This window comes from Canis aureus, chromosome 15, assembly GCF_053574225.1.
Source record: "Canis aureus isolate CA01 chromosome 15, VMU_Caureus_v.1.0, whole genome shotgun sequence".
In the NCBI taxonomy this organism is placed as follows: domain Eukaryota; kingdom Metazoa; phylum Chordata; class Mammalia; order Carnivora; family Canidae; genus Canis; species Canis aureus.
Window position 1 is genome coordinate 50,907,072 of NC_135625.1, and position 16,179 is coordinate 50,923,250.

General features: G+C 44.1%; 1 protein-coding gene across 5 annotated transcripts in view; it reads right to left on the minus strand.

Moving 5' to 3' along the window:
• The window catches only part of GALNTL5 (polypeptide N-acetylgalactosaminyltransferase like 5), a 57,405-nt gene extending 57,128 nt beyond the window's left edge, over positions 1-277 (minus strand). For 2 of the 5 annotated variants that reach the window (XR_013353157.1, XM_077849612.1), the window contains exon 1: positions 78-276. Coding sequence is in view for 3 of the 5 variants with exons in the window: in XM_077849612.1 (XP_077705738.1) it covers positions 78-80 (3 nt within the window). In the remaining 2 variants the exon portion in view is untranslated. Of the gene's footprint in view, positions 1-77 lie in introns of all 5 variants that reach the window. The other 3 variants (XR_013353158.1, XM_077849610.1, XM_077849611.1) reach the window with 3 other exon arrangements.
• Between the last annotated feature and the right edge of the window lie 15,902 nt (positions 278-16,179).

Sequence of the window (16,179 nt, forward strand, 5' to 3'; positions counted from 1 at the left end):
TGATTCCAGGTGGAAGGACCCCTCCACCCCACCCACGTTGTTCCCACTTTTCAGCACACCCAGCTCCCCCCACCTACCATTAAGACATTGGCTGTTCTGTAGTTGATAACTTGCCTAAACTGAGTCACAGGTGAAATTAGGCAGGACTCTAGGTTGAATGATGTGAAAAGATGAGTTTTCTTTCTGGATGGTTGATTTGTGGTGCTTGGATTCTGAGCAAGTACTTGATTGTGCTGGGCTGCCCTGCCTGCGTGGTATTATACAAGACACAACATCAAGTGTGTCACAAAGCCCTGTGACATCACACAGGGCATTGCCAGCAGCCAGAGCCCCCTGCCTGGAAACTCCAAGCAGCAGGTGGAATCCAGGACTTCTAGAGTTCACTGGGTTCTTTCAGAGAGCCTTAGAATCCTCATTCCTCAGCCAAGGAAATAGGAAAAGCCTCATCTTGGGCAAAATCTAAGCTAGGTCTCATTTTTAGCTTTTTTGAAATCAAGGTGAGAAAAAGAAGCTTTCAGAACACCTCAAGGGACTCAAAGATGAGCCAAAGCGTTGTTTGGCTGCCTTTTAAGTTTTTACTCTATATTACCCATATTTAGATATTAGTATATGAGTTCACCCAAATGCTTGTGAAATGTCTTTTGAACGTGTCTGAGCAGATGTGACCTTCCTCCCCACTGAGGAGACTGACTCTGTTTTGCCTGGGATCAGACATTTGCTTCAAAGTGTGTGTGTGTGTGTGGGGGGGGTAAGTTGGGTTCTTCCTGGAGGACCAGGAATGAGGGAACAGAGAACATGCTAGACTTCCAGCATTTCTTCTATAGGTACAAAGGACATAGAAGTCATGGTGCTACCCAGGAGTTGCTTAAGGGAGACAGAATAATCATATGAGAAATTAGGGGAAGATACAAGATAAAAAGTGTATTGAGTTGCTACAGCCTGGTATCCTGAACCAAGAGTCAGGAGGCACATTTGCCAGAACCCATTCATAAGGGGAAAGGATAATGCAACAGAACAAAACAAAAGGCATAGAACAAAGTCATGACACTAGGCAGATAGCTGGTAGATGCTGAAGAGAGGAGGTTTAGAGGAGGAAGATAAAAATTTGCAGAGGGGAAGCAATGTTGGGGGGGGTGGGGAGGGAGAGCGAGGTGCATTTGTGACAGTGGAGGTCAGTTCCATGGGAGTACCCAGAAAGCCTGGAACCTTCCCTACGGATAAAAAGAAATTTGGAGGCTGAAACAGTGTAAGTTTTCTTTCACATTAGCAGACAAGTTTTATCCGTGTTCATTTTAATGAAGCAATTACAAGGAGAAACAAAGCAGCCCTGAGTTTTAGTTTGAGAAAGGAAAGGGAAATGTCTCTTACCTTTCTTATGATAGGTTAAAACTTCAAACTGAGAGCCAGGAGAACCATCTTCTTTCTGGGCCCATGTCTTCTGAGGGATAAAAACCATGTTTAAAACAAAGGGCAGGAAAAAAAAAAAAAAACAGAACGAAACAAAACAAAAAGCAAAGGGCAGAGAAACAGAAACAGGAAATGCAAATCGAAAGATAATAGGAAAAATATTTGAGTGTAAAATTTGCCAATTTATTGCATATCATCCCAAGTATTTTTGAGGATTGTAAGCACTTGGAGGAGAGGGTCCCAAACTAGTTTGTCTCTCTGCTCCATGATGCTGGACCTAACGTGATAGGTGCTGGTAGACACTACTCCCACCCCCAAATAAATCCTCAGATAATCCTGTGCTCCTAAGACAAAGAAATTGGTAAGTAATGCCAAAATGTGAATATCTTTGGGGGTAAAAAGGAAACAGAAGGAAGGAGGAAGGAAAAGGAGAATTAAAAGTTAATGAAGTAACCTTAGTCTCAGCCCTGCCTGGCTTCCTCCCATCAGCCCAATTGGGCTCATTCATCTAAAACCTCTCTTCTGACTGCTTCTTTGCTCCAGTGACAAAGGCATACAAACCTCCCCTATATATTCCTCTTACCTTGAAATTCCTCCCTATACTATTGATCAAATTTGCCAACCTATGCTCTTCGTTGTCCTAAGATCCCTTCAGGAGAACCCGGTCCCTATCCACTGTGGTTCCCAACCATTCAAAGCATCCACTGCAACCATCTTTTGGGTCTGCCCATCTCAGGGTCCAAATAGCATTTCCCTCAGTAGCCAGTAGTAAGCTTCTCTCATGGAAATGGACAGTTATCTTAGGAAACTTACAAGTGGGTTGTGATTTGAGAGGTTCCGTCTAGAAATTAATGATGTGCTGTCTTAGAGTGTGGGGAATTAATGTGGGTCCAGGGCTGGGGATGTAGAGTTGGCAAGGAGGGAAAATCTGGTAATAAATGTCAGGCAGAGACCTTCTTTTGGCTAATATCCAATATGTGCAAGCAATGACGAAATGTGAATATTTGGCTTTGGGGGAAAATGTTATTTTATCTTTAGGTACCTACCCCCCAGTTACAGAGGCTAAAGGCACTGTGTCCTGAGACCCTGGTAGGCTACATGGGGATACAGAAAAATAATCTGTAGTCTCTATCCTAGAGTAGGTCATAGCTCCAACAGGAAAGAAGACATTGTTCGAAGAATTGGTTCAAATTCTATTAATAGGTTTGGCCAAACAAGACCAGCTCTCCTGGAAAAATAATACCAAAACTGCTTTTGGTAGTTAATCAGTGGCCTCTTGAGTGAACAACCAGTTTCATCTTCAGTTAATTAAAGACAAAACAAAACAAAATAATAATCTTTGGTTCTGAGATGCCAAGAACATCTGCCAAAGATGCTCTAAAGATGATAATCACATACATTCTAGGGCCCTAGGTTAGTTATTCAGAATATTAATAATTTAATGAGAAATAGCCTATTTGGACACTTTTGATGTTGGTAGCTTGGTTCACATGGCAAACAAGAATCTTTTTATACAGCATTATTCAAAGTAGCTTAAACGTGGAAGTAATCCAAGTGTCCATCAATGGATGAATGAATAAGCAAAAGGCGCTGTCCACACACGGTGGAATCTTATTCAACCTTAGAGAGAAAGGACATTCTGACATTGCTACGACATGGATGAATCTTGAGGATGTTATGCTAAATGAAATAAGCCAGACATAGGGGCACCTGGGTGGCTCAGTGGTTGAGCATCTACCTTCAGCTCAGGTCCTGATCCCAGAGTCCTGGGATCAAGTCCTACATTGGGCTTCCCACAGGGAGCCTACTTCTCCCTCTGCCTGTGTTTCTGTCTCTCTCTGTGTGTGTCTCTCATGTATAAATAAATAAAATCTTTTTTTAAAAAAAGAAAGAAGACAGACATAAAAAGACAAGTACTGTATGATTCCACTTACATGTATAGAGTAGTCAAAATCATAAAGAAAGTAGAATGGTGCTTGCCAGAGGCTGGGGGAGGGACAGGTACAGTTTTACAAAATAAGAGTTCTGGAGATGGATGGAGGAGATGGTGATTTATAATGTATTTTATATCCCTGAGCTTTATACCCAAAATGACCAATATGATAAATTTCATGTCATATGTATTTTACCACACAAAAAAAATTAGGGGAAAAGTACACAAAATGATTTATATTCTTTGACTTGTGCTAAGAAAACTACCTACCTCACCTGCTATGTTCTTGATGTGCTTTTTGAAAAGTTTTTCACTTCCATACCCACACTTCTGGCTTCCTGTCGACTTCCTGTAACACTCATTAACATTCACTTCTGGTTTGCTCTGGCTGTTGTGTTTCGGGTGTCATTTTCTTTTCACATCAAGTAGACATTAAACACTCGGATCTACAGTGAACATATTTTTGTAAACTATATAGGCTAAACCCCAAACAAAAGCAGACAAGCATCCTAGCATTTTTCTCCTGGAAGTAGATGTCCAAACTTGGATGAAATATCAGGCTCTGCTGATGCTGGAATACCTAAGTCCTTCTCTTACTTAAAATAAAAGGGGGAAGTTTCTTTAGAAAGCTGCAAAGCCAAGAGACAAAACATGATGTGCAGCTCTTCTGGGGGCTGAGCCAGAGAGCAGCTGTAGAGTAGAGAATACGTTTCCCTTGTCTCCTCTTATTTTATCCGACTCTCATTTTTGTTTTGTTTTTTTCTCTTTGCTTCCAGTCGGCCACCCAGGCTGTCACATCTAGTAATAGGCTCCTCTGCACCTCCAAGGAATATATTGTATTCATACGATCCCCAGGATTGAAGTCAGCTACACTAAGTTTAGGGAAAGCAGGTTTCCATCATGAAATGATAGCTGATTCCTAGTAATTTAAAAGGAAAGCTAATGCACAATTTGAAAAATAAAGTTTTCCAATATAATTTTCTAACAGTGACATGTTTTTCCTCCCTTAGGTATCTAGGTTCATGTTATCGTTTCTCCTTACTTATACATTAGTGTTAAATATGCCCTTGTGTATGTATGCTGACTTTCATAATTACAAAAATTAGATAGCCTATCCTTCCTTCTCTCAGCTCTCAGCAGCCCTGCAGACAGGCTGCCTTGGGAGGGGAGTTTGTGTCCCTCCCCGCCCCCCATCCCTCTCTACTCCCCAGGCTGAATCTTTACAGGCCTTTGCAGCACTGCTCTGGGGCAGGTTTAGTGTTGCTCTGCTGCTTGTTATCTTTGTGGCCTCAGGCGGATTCCTGGACCCCTCTGGTTTCTTGTAAACATGCTAATGCCTGCCTCAGAAGATTGTTGTCCTTACCTAAAAGAGAAAATTCATGCCAAGGCTCAGTTAATGGTGGGAATTGCTCCTTCCCCTAACTGCTGCTGGCAGATGAGAGGGAGGAAATTGGGGGGGGAAGTACCTAGTGCAGCAATCTTTCCAAGAGCTCTTTGGCAAGAGAGAAAAGTTGCACGTAGGCCCCAAGCACAATGACCCAGCAATCCGTCCTTAGGACGTACTCTAGAGAAATGCACATTTGTGTTCCAGGAATACTGGGTACGGCACTGTTTGTTGTGGGGAAAATTCAAAACAACCTAATTATCCCAGAATAAAAGAACTGGTAAATAAATCTATTGTGGTATTCTTGGATCAACAATATTCAGGAGGGGGACGCCTGGGTGGCTCAGTCAGTGAAGCATCTGCCTTTGACTCAGGTCATGATCCTGGGGTCCTAGGATCAAATCCTATATTGTGCTCTCTGCTCAGCGGGGAGTCTGCCTCTCCCTCTACCCCTCCCTCCACCCTGTTCATGCTCCCTCTCTCTCAAATAAAAAAAAAGTTTTTTGAACTATACAGGAGAGGAAAATGAGACGATTGGAGCCACAAGGATAAACTTCAACCGTAAAGCACTGAGAGAGAAGAACAGGTTGTAAAAGAACACACCCAGTGTAAGAGCATCCTCATAAAGTTGAGAAAGTGGAAAACAATGGTTTGTATTGTATTGACACACATATATGTAGAGAAATACAAAAATATGTGTGGGAGTCATAAATACCATATCAAAGTAACAGTTGCCTGGGGGAGGAGGCATGTGCAGGATGGGAGGTCTACAGGGGCCCTCAACATTTCTATTTTATTTTTTTAAAGATTTATTTATTTATAATAGACATAGAGAGAGAGAGAGAGAGAGAGGCAGAGACACAGGAGGAGGGAGAAGCAGGCTCCATGCAGGGAGCCCACCACAGGACTTGATCCCGGGACTCCAGGATCATGCCCTGGGCCAAAGGCAGGCACCAAACTGCTGAGCCACCCAGGGATCCCCTCTATTTTATTTTTTGAAAAGATTTACAGTAAATATACAAGACAATGTTAAGATTTCATAAAGCTGGTGTGGGGGTGCATGGGTATTTTCATATTATTCTCTACATGCATTTTATGGGTTTGCAGCATTTCATAATAAAAGCAAAGGTCCTATTCAACTCATAGGTTTCACAGAAATTGATTCCTTGTAATCTGCAAGATTCTTCATCACACCTATGAGAAATAATTGATGTGTTTTATTTCATAGATGGCCCACAAGAGGGGGATCTAGAACAATTCAGCAACCAAATGTGTAAATGTATAAAACTATATAAGGATACACAGCATCTCCGGAAGCTTTGCCGGAGCTCCATCCTCACCAGGGGTTCTTGCAGGCTCCTGTCTGCCCTCTGTCTAAGGCAGGGCACTTTTCACACATTCAGAAATCCGCAGAGCAACCATCCATGGTAAAGAAGACACATCACAGGGTATGGTGGCAAACAGAACAGTGATTTAAAACGTGCAGTTTAATGAGATGGTTGCAGAGTAAAAACACACAGCAGCAAGAGGAAAATAGATAAGTGGGGTGCAGGGATCCCTGGGTGGCGCAGCGGTTTAGCGCCTGCCTTTGGCCCGGGGCACGATCCTGGAGACCCGGGATCGAATCCCACGTCAGGATCCCGGTGCATGGAGCCTGCTTCTCCCTCTGCCTGTGTCTCTGCCTCTCTCTCTCTCTCACTGTGTGCCTATCATAAATAAATAAAAATTAAAAAAAAAAAAAAAAGATAAGTGGGGTGCAGAAGCACAAGGGAAACACAGTGTCCTTGGAAACCTGTGGCCAGGTGCTCGAGGTCTGCTACCCTGGAACAGCACAGGAAACCAGAAACTCCTGCCGTGTATTCATGGAACACTGAGAAATAACGACATAGCTATTCTTGTCACTGTAGCTACGAAGTACCGCTAGTGATAAGCACAACCATCTTATAGCTGTGATTTAAACTTACTGTTGGGAGCAACCTCTCAAAGATTTAAACTGCATACAATGATTTGCAAGCTTTTCTATTAATATTTCTACTTATTCATTTTTTTTAAAAAAAAGATTTATTTATTTTAGAGAGGGGGAGGGGCAGAGGGAGGGAGAGAGAGAGAATCCTAAGTAGATTCCCTGCTGTGCGTGGAGCCTGACTCAGGGGCTCAATCTCAGGACCCTGAGATCATGATATGAGCCGAAATCAAGAGTTGGAAGCTTAATCCCCTGAGCCACCCAGGTGCCCCTCTGCTACTCATTTTTTAAATGAGGTGCCAAAGGTGGTATTAAAATTTGTGGACAATACATAAATTGGGAATAGCCAATGGTGTGTCTATGAACTTGAAAGAAACTGCCATTACTTTTGGCCATTATTATTAAGTGTTTCTTCACCTCTGGGCGGGGACCTCCTCATCTACTTCAATAACAATCTTATCTCCAGGAGCAAACATCATGCCTGATACATCATTGGTGCTCAGAAAATGTTTGTTAAAGCTATAGCCAAGTATCCCTCAGTAGACAGAGAAGTAAAATGCATTTTCTATATGTACATGGAATATTATTCAGCCTTCAAAAGGAAGGTAATCCCGTCATGTGCCGTAACATGGCTGAAGCTTGAGGACATTCTGCTATGTGAAATAAGCCAGTCACAGATGCTGTGTGATTCCGCTCATATGAGGTACCTAGGGACAGAAAGATCATAGAGACAGAGAGTTATGAGGGTGGCTGCCAGGGGCTGGGGAGGGGAAGTCGGGAGTCAGTGTTCAGTGGGGACAGAGTTATCATTTAGGAAGATGAAAAAGTTCTGGAGAAGGATGGTGGTGATGGCTGCACAACCACGTGAATGTCCTTCACATCACTGAACTGCACGCTTACAAGTGGCTAAAATGGTATTTTCATGTATGTTTTATTACAATTTAAAAAATAAATATGGGGGCAGCCCTGGTGGCACAGTGGTTTAGTGCCGCCTGCAGCCCAAGGTGTGATCCTGGAGACCCAGGATCGAGACCCACGTTGGGCTCCCTGAATGGAGCCTGCTTCTCCCGCTGCCTGTGTCTCTGTGTCTCTGCTCCCCTCTTTCTCTCTCTCTGTCTCTCATGAATAAATAAAAATAAAATTTTAAAAAATAAATAAATACGAAAATAAATAAATAAATAAATAAATAAATAAATACGGAAAGACATGAATGCTACAGAGAAAACATTACCTCTGCCCAGGTAAAACACACATTGTTCCATCCAAGAAAGGCTCTGGATGGTTCTAAACTAGGTAAGTGGGTCATCCTGGCCTGTACAAGTACAGCTGCAAAGCATGTGGTGGCGCCTTCTCAGTGGGTCCTTCCTGAGGGAGGTGGAGACAGGCTGAAGCTCCCCTACCCTCCAAACTCAGGAAGCTGAGTCTGGCTCTGGGTCCAATCACCTCTGGTCCTGCCTGCGCCAAACATGGCCCTTTGAGGCTTATCACCAAAAGGAGCTGTGACCAACAGAAACCAAGGAGGAAACATGAGAAACCACCTTGTGAGTCGACCTGTCCCGGGTAAGTGGGGTCACAGGCGCAGTGAGGGAGGAACAGTGCGGTCTTTGTACTGAGGTCATAGCAGAGCTTCCTTCCTTGCCACCCAAACCCAGCAGGGCACAGATTACCAGGTGCACAGAGGCATTGGTCACACCTGAGAAACAACAGATGAAAGGGAAGATAAAGAAAACCACCATAGGAAGAGGGAACACCTAGCACCTCTTAACCTGCAAAAACAGAAGGTAGGTTCTGCAGCCTGGAAATTGGTGACTTGGATGTGGGTCCCAAACAAGCTCCTAGATTCTAGGTTCTAGGACACTAAACAAAGAGCTTCTTCAATGGAAGATTTATCACAGGGTGAAATCCTGCTCTTCCAGAATTTCTCAGAAGTCTCCCAACCACCCAATTCATCGGTAAAGGGTTTTTGTTAAACAATCATATAATAACTATGACCTGAGAGCTGACTTTTGTCCCGTAAGTCAGGCTAATGCCCTGTGAGATAACCGAATATATATATATCTGCCTCTAGTTCCTGGAGCAGAGCTGCTAAAACCCTTGTAATTTCCTAAGTGATAAGAGCACCAGCAGCATCTTTTGTTCTGATAGTCTTTGGCCCTGGTTCCTGACACTGACCTGCTAAGTCCCTTGCTATTCCCTGGGTGATGGCAGTGATTGGAAGCTGGGGATATTCAGCTCTGCCTCGCCCCAGACTGGAAATGGACTTAATTAATGATCTGTCATGAAACGTCCATAAAACCCCCCAAAGTATGGGGTTCAGAGAGCTCCCGGGGTGGTGAACATGTGCAGATCTGGGGAGAGGGTGTGCTTGGAGAGCGTTCAGAAAGCTAAAATGTTTCTAAAACACACCCAGACAGAGAAGAGGGACAGTATCTGGCGGCCCTTAGAGGATGGGCTTCCTACTGGGGGTCGGGCATCTCCACCAAGACATCAGCGACCAGAAAGTAGGAGTGAGCCTCAGAGAGCAGTCAGCCCATCCCTCTCTGCCACCTAGCTGGCTCGCTCTCTGCAATGCAGTTCACGGTACAGAAAGAAAGCACAGACTCTCAACTAAAACAGGCCTTGCCTGTGAATTCTGGTTCCACCACTTATTCGTTACATGGCCTTGAGAAAGTTAATTACCCCCAGGAAGCCTCCGTCCCCTTCCTTTGTAAAGCTGGGGTAATGTTACTTTTATCATGTGGCTGTGGCTCTAAGAGCGAAGCAGGTCCTAGTAGAGTGTTTTCATGCACTGATTCGTGTTTAAGAACCCACAGTGTACCAGGTCAGCGACTGGCTTCGTAGATGTTTCTTTTCCTCTTCGTCTAAGCAATGGAAAAAGGGATTTGTTTACCACTATCCTGTAGAAGGATGATAAAAATCTTTTGCATTGATATTGGTGCCCAGATCATTAAAATTATTTGAGGAAAGGTTATTTATATGTCTATGTGTGTATATGCATAACTACATATACCAGTATATGTGTGTTATATATGCACATATACGCTTATTTATCATATGGTATTATACTATGATATGGTTTCCCTAAAGAATTTATATCAATTTCAGATAAAACAACAGCAGGATAGTCAAAAATGGTGCATTCATTTAAATACCCTTATACTGGGATCCCTGGGTGGCGCAGCGGTTTGGCGCCTGCCTTTGGCCCAGGGTGCGATCCTGGAGACCCGGGATCGAATCCCACGTCGGGCTCCCAGTGCATGGAGCCTGCTTCTCCCTCTGCCTGTGTCTCTGAATGAATTAAAAAAAAATTTATGATAGTCACACAGAGAGAGAGAGAGAAAAGCAGAGACACAGGCAGAGGGAGAAGCAGGCTCCATGCACTGGGAGCCCGACGTGGGATTCGATCCCGGGTCTCCAGGATCGCACCCTGGGCCAAAGGCAGGCGCCAAACCGCTGCGCCACCCAGGGATCCCATGACTATCATTAAAAAAAAAAAAAAAAAAAAAAACACCCTTATACTCTGCTGGTGGCAGTGCCAATTAATAAAATGGTCCTGAAATGCACTTTATTGTATCAGGAGTCTAAAAATCTTTAAGTATTTTGGCCACTTCTAGAAATCGATCTTAAGAAAATATTAAAAATTTTAAAAAGATTATGTTTTAAAAAGTTTCTAAAATTTTTAAAAAAGATTTTAGTTATTTACTTGAGAGAGAGAGAGAGAGAGAGAGCGGGCATGAGCAGGGGTGCTGCAGAGGGAGAGAAGTAGACTCCCCGCTGAGAGCAGAGCTGGATCAGAGGACCTGAGATTGTGACTTGAACTGAATGAAGGTGGATGCTTAACTGACTGAGCCAACCAAGCCATTATTTATAATGGCAAAATCTGGAAAATGCCTCCATGTTTAACCAACAAAGAGAGAAGATAAGGAAATAATTGGAAATGATATTAAGTGAAAACTCAGGACACAAATTGTTTGTATAGTATGATTGCAAATATGTAATGATATAGCTGTACTTGTGTAGAAAAAGAAGATTGGAAATATATGCATCAAAGGTATTACCAGTTATGGTGAAATGATAGGTGACTATTATTTTCAAATTCTACAAGTTTACTTTTATCAAAGAAAACATAAACACAACTCTAAGTCAACAGTAAATAGTTTCTATAAGAGGTAAGGAGCTTCCAATGCCTTCCTGAATGTCGACCCAGCAGGCTTTTTTTTTTGGTCTATAGCCTATTTGATCTTATTGTGTGAGCTTTGGACCCTGTTGAGCAGCCTATCCTCTAGAAATCCCTTTCCTTTGACTTTTGCAGCACTGGGCTCCACAAGAGAGGGTGCTACGGTAATACCTACTACATGCACAGGAAGAGGGTGGGGATATGCATGTTACAGATTTACCATCTTTGCTTTAGCTACTTTTCCCTTAATTTCTCATCCTCAGGGATCCCTGGGTGGCTCAGAGGTTTAGCGCCTGCCTTCAGCCCAGGGCATGATCCTGGGGTCCCAGGATCGGGTCCCATATCGGGCTCCCTACATGGAGCCAGCTCCTCCCTCTGCCTATGTCTCTGCCTTTCTCTCTGTGTGTGTTTCTCATGAATAAATAAATAAAATCTTAAAAAAATTTTTTCTCAAAAAAAAAAGATAAATCTCTCATCTTCATGACATCATGCATCATCTCTATGCTAATGAATCAAGCTCCAAATCCCAGTATCTATCATTCTCTCACCTTCCATGACCATCTATTCAACTCCATATGTTCTTGATGCTGGGCATCTGGAACTTAACAAACTGAATTGATTTTCTTTTCCTGTAAACAAAGTCAATAATGCCACTCACTTGCTTCCAATCTTGCTACCTCCCTTGGATGGCAGGATAAAGATCTAAAGTTTTAGACTCACCCAGGAAGACCTCTGCAGCCTGTACTGACCTCACATGCCATCCCAGCTACTGGCCCCCATGCTCCCCTTGTTCCAGCCATTGTGCTGAACACCCCACAGCCAACACCCCACTCCTGCCCAACTCTGGCTTCTCTGCCTACAGTGCCCCGTACCTTCCTAACTCGCCAAGTCCAACTCCTCCTGCAAGGTTTAGGTCTCATGCCAGTTGTGGGTAAGTCCTCCCCAGCTTCCAGAGCTGGCTTTCTGACCTCTGCCCTTGTCAGTGTTTTCTGCTGCTGCTGTACCAGCAGCTGCCTTCCCAAGCTCCCATGTGCCGCTACTTCTCTGTCTCCTTGATGGACCACGGCCTCCTTGGGAAAACCCCAGTGACCTTCACCTTGTGCAACGTAGAGCTGAGAGCCTGGCTCCTAAGCAAACTTTGCTGAATAACCGTACGAGAAGAGAAGTGGCTAGCTACTCTTATCAGAAACCTGGGAAAAGGTCATTTTTGCATGTGAGCATTACATTTATGTGATAATCCTGGTAGCCATGAAAAACTGGAAACAGGAGAGGAGGAGACATTGTATAGTGTCCATCGTCTCTCTCTAAATTCATTCTTGAGGAGAAGAAGTGTTTGGTGGTATTTGCTCACTGGCATCCCCTTGTCTACACATGCTCCCCAAGCTCCCAGGTCACTGATAAGGGACATTCCGGGAAGTGTGGGTGCCTATGGCAAGCATCACAGCCTGGTCTTGTGTCAAAGCTGCTCTTTTCTGGTGAGCTCATGGAAAATGAAATAACCTGCTTTTCCACCAGCGTGCACCAGTCTCAATGAATTCACACCTTAAGAAAGTGGCACCATGTGTATGAAAGTGGCTTTCACTTGCAGGTTGTCACTGCAAAGGAAGAGTTTAGCTTATTAATTGTAAAATAATTTAATATGACTACAGCATCGACCCCTGTGTGCCAGGGGACAAGTCTGGGGTCATCGCTGTGTGAAGATCAGCACCCCAATGTCCTTGTTGGGGTGTGCCTCATACACACTGAATATTTGTGTCCCCCTCAAAATCATATGTTGAAACTGAGTCTGGCCATATTAAACTAGATGCCTCTTGAATGTAGACTTCAGTATTTCCCTGCCACTAACTCTATCCCAATGTGATGGTACATGGACATAGGGATTTGGGAGTGATTAGGTCATGAGGGTAGAACCCTCATGAATGGGATTAGTGCCCTTCTAAAACAGACCCCAGTGAGCTCCCTCTGCCTTTCTGCCATGGAAGGAAACTCCAGGAAATGGGCTGGCCCCAGATGCTGAATGGGCTGGTGCCTTGATTTTTGACTTCTTGCCAGAACTGTAAGAAATAAATCTCTGTTGTTTATAAGCCACCCAGTCTATAATATTCTATTATAGCAGCTCAAGTGAACTAGGAGAGGGCGAGTCTTCACCTGTCATTACTTCTTGAATAGCCTTGGCTAAGCTGGATTAGGCATCTCAGTTCTACTCTGCTCTGTTGTCCAGGCCTGTAGGATACGGAACAATTAGCCAACGAAGTACAAATGCTGTCTGAGACAAAGGGACTGGCTGAACAGTGTAGACTCTCCACCCTATTTGCCCTGCACATCAAAGCAAGCTGTGTCTTCCCAAGTCCTCCAGAGAAGGACTGCCTGTCTCACAGAGGAAGGTGACCTTCCTAGTGGCCCAGAGCCTATAAGAAGCCCTAGCTCCAGGACACCATGCCTGGGTAGCCCTAGCATGGAACTAAGTAAAGGCAACAGAGATCTCAAAAACCAAGACACCATCATGGTAGCAGGTTCAGGCTCTGATCTGCCTTTACTCCGCTGGCTGCCAATTTATTATCTTCGGGTACGGAGTGAATGGAGGGTAATTCTACCTGGTTGTGGTGCCGATGGCTCAGGTTCCTGTATCTTCAATGATTCAGATAGCTCCTCAAGATCTATTTGTCAAAAACGTGTCTTCAAGAGGTTAGAGCTCAGTGGAGCTCTCAAAACACCTGGGGTCTCAGCAAAGTCAAATGAAAGTTGCCCTTGCATATTAAGCTCTATAGGCACCGTGCTAATGCACTATATTAATTAATGGTTCACAGTTAACGTGCACAATTAATATTTCAAGCATCATCCCAATTCGCAGTGTCCTAAAACAATGGCCATTCAATTAGGTGTCATAATTCTGTGGGTTAACTCATCTGGGTGTTCCATTGGCTCCATTCCACCTGGGGGCTGGCCTGGCTGGCGTATTGGGGCTGGGGCCCTGGCATGGACAGCTGGAAGGCTGGGCTGAGCTGGGATTCTGGGGTGGTGGGGCCTCTTTCTCTTCTCCATGCCTCTCCATGTAGCTTCTCCATAATGGGCTTGCTAGTAGGCACCAGACCTCTTCCATGATGGCTCAGAGCTTCTCAAAGCATAAAAGAGGATGTCATCAGGTCTTCCTCTGGCCTAGAGCTGGAATCGCACAGCATCACTTCTGCTGCTTTCTGCTTCTAAGTGGGTCACTGAGGTGGAGTGGGAGGGACCACACAGGGCATGGGAAATGGGAGGGTGGTGCTCACCCAAGGAACTGAGGCACAGGCTGATGCAGTCACTGGAGTTCATATAGCTACTGCCAAGATTCAAGATTCAAAGTCAGATCAGCCTAACTTCAAATCTACATTTTTGACTCCTATTAGACTGGTCATGAAGGAGGGGCAGATGCAAAACTGGTGTCAAGAAAGCTATAACAGCCACCAAGCACTACAGTTTCCCGGTGATGCTGGGTCAACTAACTTTCTTTCTTTCTTTCTTTCTTTCTTTCTTTCTTTCTTTCTTTCTTTCTTTCTTTCTTTCTTTCTTTCTTTCTTTCTTTCTTTCTTTCTTTCTTTCTTTCTTTCTTTCTTTCTTTCTTTCTTTCAAGATTTTATTCATTTATTCATGAGAGACACAGAAAGAGAAAGAGAGAAACAGAGAGAGAGAAAGAGAGAGAGAGGCAGAGACACAGGTAGAGGGAGAAGCAGGCCCGACATGGGACTCAATCCCAGGTCTCCAGAACCAGGCCCTGGACTGAAGACGGCACTAAACTGCTGAGCCACCCGGGCTGCCCTGGGTCAACTTTCAAAATAGATTTTAGTTATGCTCAGGGAAACAAGAAAGACGCCCCCTACCTGAGACAGATGGCAAAATTTAACAGATGAAAACAGAGCTGCTGAACTCTTGTTTGGCTTCTATTCCATCAGGGCTCATGGTCTTCAAAGCACGAAGGCCAGAATCAATGCCACACAGAGGGAGGGTGCATTATGTATTAGACTTTGTGGGTCACGAGACCTGGGGTCTGCCCTGACTGGCTGCTGCCTTGAGAGCGAGCTACACACACTCTCCACGATTATGTCCTCATCTCTGAGAGCGGATGATAAAAACAAGCACACAGGTTGTTCTGAAGGTTAAACATGATGTTGTGAGGATTAAGAGGTAACACAGATCTAGCACTGTACTTTTAAGTTTTGTGGGAGGGATTAGGGGACTTTGAACAAATTATATTCCAGAGGATTAGAAAAGTATATAGAAGACACTGGTGAATGTACGATGTGCTCAAAAGAATGTGGAAAACAGCAGAAGTGCAAGGGGACTAAGGAGAAGCAACCATAGTCCTGAGCTCTGAGAAGCAGAAGCTATTTCCAGAAAATATAGGCCAGCACATTTGATTTTGATCCTGGACAAGGTTCTAGAAGAAACTTTTAAAAAACATAAATCAGGAGATCCCTGGGTGGCTCAGCGGCTTAGCACCTGCTTTTAGCACAGGGCATGATCCTGGAGTTCTGGGATCGAGTCCCACATGGGGCTCCCTGCATGGAGCCTGCTTCTCCCTCTGCCTGTGTCTCTGCCTCTCTCTCTGTGTGTCTCTCATGAATAAATAAATAAAATCTTAAAAATAAAATCTTAAAAAAATAAAATTAAAGTTAAAAAAATAAAAACATAAATCATGGGATGCTTGGTGGTTCAGTGGTTGAGCGTCTGCCTTTGGCTCAGGTCATGATCCCAGGTCCTGGGATCAAGTCTCACATCCGGCTCCTGCAAGGAGCCTGCTTCTCCCTCTGCCTATGTCTCTGCCTCTCTCTGTGTGTCTATCATGAATTAAAAACAAAACAGGGCAGCCCGGGTGTCTAGGTGGTTTAGCGCCGCCTTCAGCCCAGGGCCTGACCCTAAAGACATGGGATCGAGTCCCACGTCAGGCTCCCTGCATGGAGCCTGCTTCTCTCTCTGCCTCTCTCTCTCTGTATGTCTCTCATGAATAAATAAATAATAAAAGATATTTAAAAACAAAACAAAAACCCCAAAAAACAAAACAAAATCATAAATCATGATATAGCCCTATAATGGAAAACTATGCAATCATTAAAAATTATGTTGCAAAAGCATATATTTTTTTAAAGATTTTATTTACTTATTCATGAGAGAGAGAGAGGCAGAGACACAGGCAAAGGGAGAAGCAGGCTTCATGCAGGGAGCCCGATGTGGGACTCGATCCCAGGACTCCAGGATCACACCCTGGGCTGAAGGCAGGGGCTAAACTGCTGAGCCACCCAGGGATCCCCCCTGCAAAAGCATATTTAATGACAAGGAAG